The following is a 4,441-nucleotide window of genomic DNA, read 5'->3' as shown; positions in this document are numbered from 1 at the left end:
AATCCGAAAAACATGCATTTAAATGCAAATTAAGGTTATATTAGCTATACCTGCAAAACTCAAACCAGAGTTTAAACTTTAACTAAACGGTTCATTTCTTCTCAAAGCTGGAATGTGTAATAGAAGATCTGTAATAGCTGGTTGGCGAGGTGAGAGAGGGATTTTCTCTCTTTGACTCATTCTCACAGTGTGAGGAATGATGCCTGGAGGAGCATGTGCACCAAGCGAGCGGTTGTTTGGAGTTTGCTGGTCCTCTCTGTCTTTCATATGGGACTCGGGGTGTCCTGCATCTCTCTGGGTGTGCTGGGGATCACACAAGCCCGCTGGCTACAGAAAAGCCAGACCTCCTTCTCCACACCAATATGGAGCGGTGTGTGTGTAAGTAAGAGATCTTAATGCATCTTCAGCATGAGATTTGTATACTATATTAATATATTTATATGCAAAATGACAAATAAAAAATAGAAAACTTCTAATTTCTACACTTATTTTCTATAAAGCCTGACAAGGTTTAAATAATGCTTGTCACATTTTATAATTATATTATATTATATTATATTATATTATATTATATTATATTATGTCATATATTATTTTCCACAACCCTATAGGACTAGCTGTTTTTTTGGAATGGATGGATGGATATTATATTAAATTATTTTACTGGCAAATATTTAATTTAATTCATTTATTTGTTCAATTATTGTTAATAATTTTTTTAAATTATAATTATTCACATGACCGATGTCTTAAAATAAGGTATATCTATATAATATGATATAATAAAAAAAATTCTGGCAAATAATTTCTATTTTTAATAATCTCTGTTCTTAAGTATGGAAAAATTATATTATATTATATTATTTACAACTCCATATAAGAATAGCGGTTTTGGCAATATTGGATATTACATTAAAATATTTTTCTGACAAAAATTTTGTTGAATTTATTTGTTCAATTATTGTTAATCAGTTGTTCAATTATAATCACCCATATGAACCATAATCATAAAATTAGGGAATTATTATATTATATTATATTATATTATATTATATTATATTATATTATATTATATTATATTATATTATATTATATTATATTATATTATATTATTATCCACAAGACCACAACCCTATATAAGAATAGCGGTTTGGGGAACATTGGATATTATATAAAAATATTTTTCTGGCAAATATTTAGTTGAATTTCTTTGTTCAATTATTGTTAATTATTTGTTTAATTATAATCACCCATATGACTCATATCCTAAAATAAGGTATTATCATATTATATTATATTATAGTATTATATTATCCACAATCTTTTAGCAGTTTGAGGAATAGATGGGTGGATATTATATTACAATATTTTTCTGTCAAATACTTACTTAAATTTACTTGTTCAATTATTGTTAATCAGTTATTCAATTATAATCATTCACATGACCTATGTCTTAACTTATTATTATATTGTATTATATTACATTACATTACATTGATTGACCCATGTCTTAAAATACTATATTCTATTATATTCTATTATATATTAGTATGATTTTGAAGTATTACATTTAAACAGTTTTTCAAAGCATGGATATGAAACCACTTTTTTTAATCACACATAAAATACTGTTTACCTCAAAATACAATTTGACAGTAATTATTATTTTTTAAGCAATTTTTAAGCGATTTTACTGTCCCAATATACAATGTTCAACTAAACTATGATATCCATATTAGTAACATATCTCTGTTTTTCAGTTTCTTGTCTGTGGACTATGTGGGATACTGTGTGCGAAGAAAAGAACTGGACTGACTGTAAGAGTAAAAGACAACATATACTTTTTATCTAATCTGTACGCATTCACAGAGATAACAGCCATTGTAAGCCACTGTTATTGACTTGTAAACATTGTCTGTAATACCTGCTTTATCACTCTTGTGATACTATCGTGTAATAAGAAACTGTTTCACATAATCAGTGCTGCGTAATTACTGTTATCTCATACCCGTTTTGTCCCGCCTCACTTCACAGATGATCCTGTTTTCAGCCTGTTGCATCTGTGGACTTATTGGGGGAATTCTCAACGTCCAGTTTGTGCGTGCAATGGTGAAACGGGCAAACAACCTGTACTCTCTGCACCTGGCCTTCCTCTGCCTGGCCAGCCTGGGCATCTTGGGCTGCACCCTCTCCACCTGGCTCACCTGCAGACTCGCCAGCAGTGAACAGAAAAGACTGTTTCTGGAAAGGGATCTGTCACTGCATCATTCTGTGGAGATGGGCGAGAAGGTGAAGGCGACATGTGGATGATCTAGGGACTGTGAGATCTATTTTACTTTTATCAAAAATGTAAAAGTGTAAATTTGGATTGTAAAATTGCTTATTGTAAGTTAAGTCATGATAATATGTCTCTTGTGAGATAGCAGGTATTCTGTTTCATGTCACTGTTATATATAAAAATAAATCCTAAAATATGATCATTCTATAGGATTTGTTTTGTGCCATAAATGTAAGGTTTGTTGGCTTTTAGTTAGTTAGGGCTGTCACCAGGGGCGTTGCTAGACCCTTTTTACTGGGGCACGTGCCCCAGTATAATAATACCTAACTTATTATAAACAAACAGCTTATGTATATTACGCATTATAATAAATGACTGCAGAGGGCGCCAACGGCCTGACGATTAGCCTATTTTTACACTTAAAGGAGTAGTTCACTTTCAGAACAAAAATTTTGAGATGTACTCACCCCCTTGTCATCCAAGAAGTTCATGTCTTCCTTTATTCAGTCGTAAGGAAATTATGTTTTTGAGGAAAACATTTCAGGATTTCTCTCCATATTATGGACTTCTAAGGTGCCCCCGAGTTTGAACTTCCAATATGCAGCTTTAAATGGCTCTAAACGATCACAGCCGAGGAAAGAAGGGTCTTATCTAGCAAAACGATCCGTTATTTTCTAAAAAAAAAAAAAAAAAAAAAAAAAAAGTATAATCTTTTTAACCTCAAATGCTCATCTTGTCTAGCTCTGTGTGTACTCTGTGTAGATTAAAAAGTATATAAAATCGTTTCCTAGATAAGACCCTTCATCCTTGGCCGGGATCTTTTAGAGCCCTTTGAAGCTGCATTTAAACTGCATTTTGGAAGTTCAAACTCGGGGGCACCATTGAATTCCATTATATGGAGAGAAATCCTGAAATGTTTTCCTCAAAAACAGCATTTCTTTACGGCTGAAGAAAGAAAGACATGAACATCTTGGATGGCAAGGGAGTGAGTACGTTATCTGTAAATTTTTGTTCTGAAAGTGAACTACTTCTTTGATCCTTGTTTAATATTGACTAAACACACCACGTAATTTAAATGTCCACTTAGTCTTTAATATTTGGCCATTTCTCTAGGACAGAAATATACAAATCAGAATATGTGGACATCAAAATACTAGGGTTTAAACTTTTATTTTGAAATCGCGATAAACAGTTAGCATACTGAGAAACATGATGTATTCTCCAGTGTTTATAAATGATTATACATGATTTACCTTACAAATCTGATGAAATGGCGCACGTTGTGTCCCCAGATAAACGTTATAATACATCCAAACTCACAGAAATAGGCAGAGATGTAGTTTGAGACGCTCCACACGTATATTATAACAGTGTGGAGAAGCCAAGAGGAAGCATTTATTCTGAACGGCGCCGAGACGCACGTACGTAACATACATGCATGTAAAAATTAAAGCAAGTATATTTAATAAATATTTATTTGATTAAATCATATCGTTTTTGAATTCACAATAGCATTATGCTTTATTATTATTATTTTAAATGGGTTTAATATATCATACAGCCTCTGAAACAGTCTAATAATAGAGTGTTTTCACAAAGCCTCATCAATTGACCATATTGGCGGCAATAAATGTAAACAATGCCACTGCACCAAACAAAACTCGCAAATTTAGCTTATTATTGCTGCTGAAAATGGTAAGTTATTGTCATGTTTTGGGCTGTACTAATCGGTTGGACCAGGAAAAGCATTTGGAGTAGGCTACTATAGACTGACAAAAGTTATAAAAAAAAAATCAAGGAGAAGAGTCCAAAAAAACTGTCTGAGGAACAAAAGGCATTTGTGGTTGGCCAAACTGAACCAGGATTTCCAGGGCAAGAATCTTGACAACATGTGTTTGTGCTTATCATTTCCAGTCAGGTATATAGGTGAAATATTAGGCTAATATCTTAATTAATATTGCTTGTATGTATCTTTACCACCTATTAACTTTAGTTTGTCAAAATATTGCGCCCTTTTCTGCTTACTAAGTCCTTCTCTTTATGATTTAGCAGCTTCCATAATTTTTTTCCTGTGGTTTTAGACAGCATAAATTAGCAGAACAATATTCAGTAGTACATTAACTGTGCAATCCATGCTGTTGTTTACATCTGAGTATCGCTAAT

The 4,441-nt window shown here is 32.4% G+C and overlaps 1 protein-coding gene across 1 annotated transcript; it reads left to right on the top strand.

Annotated features, from left to right (window-relative positions):
* The first annotated feature begins 213 nt into the window (after window positions 1–213).
* tmem196b (transmembrane protein 196b) lies at window positions 214–2,439 on the top strand. Its single transcript, XM_073848027.1, has 3 exons — window positions 214–378; window positions 1,761–1,817; window positions 2,035–2,439. Exons 1-3 carry the CDS (start codon window positions 214–216, stop codon window positions 2,308–2,310), a joined length of 498 nt encoding a protein of 165 aa, XP_073704128.1. The 3' UTR covers window positions 2,311–2,439.
* Window positions 2,440–4,441: the final 2,002 nt, after the last annotated feature.

The sequence above is a fragment of the Garra rufa genome, chromosome 9, assembly GCF_049309525.1.
Source record: "Garra rufa chromosome 9, GarRuf1.0, whole genome shotgun sequence".
In the NCBI taxonomy this organism is placed as follows: Eukaryota; Metazoa; Chordata; class Actinopteri; order Cypriniformes; family Cyprinidae; genus Garra; species Garra rufa.
Note: the sequence above shows the minus strand (reverse complement) of the source record. Positions and strands in the feature narration are given on the sequence as shown.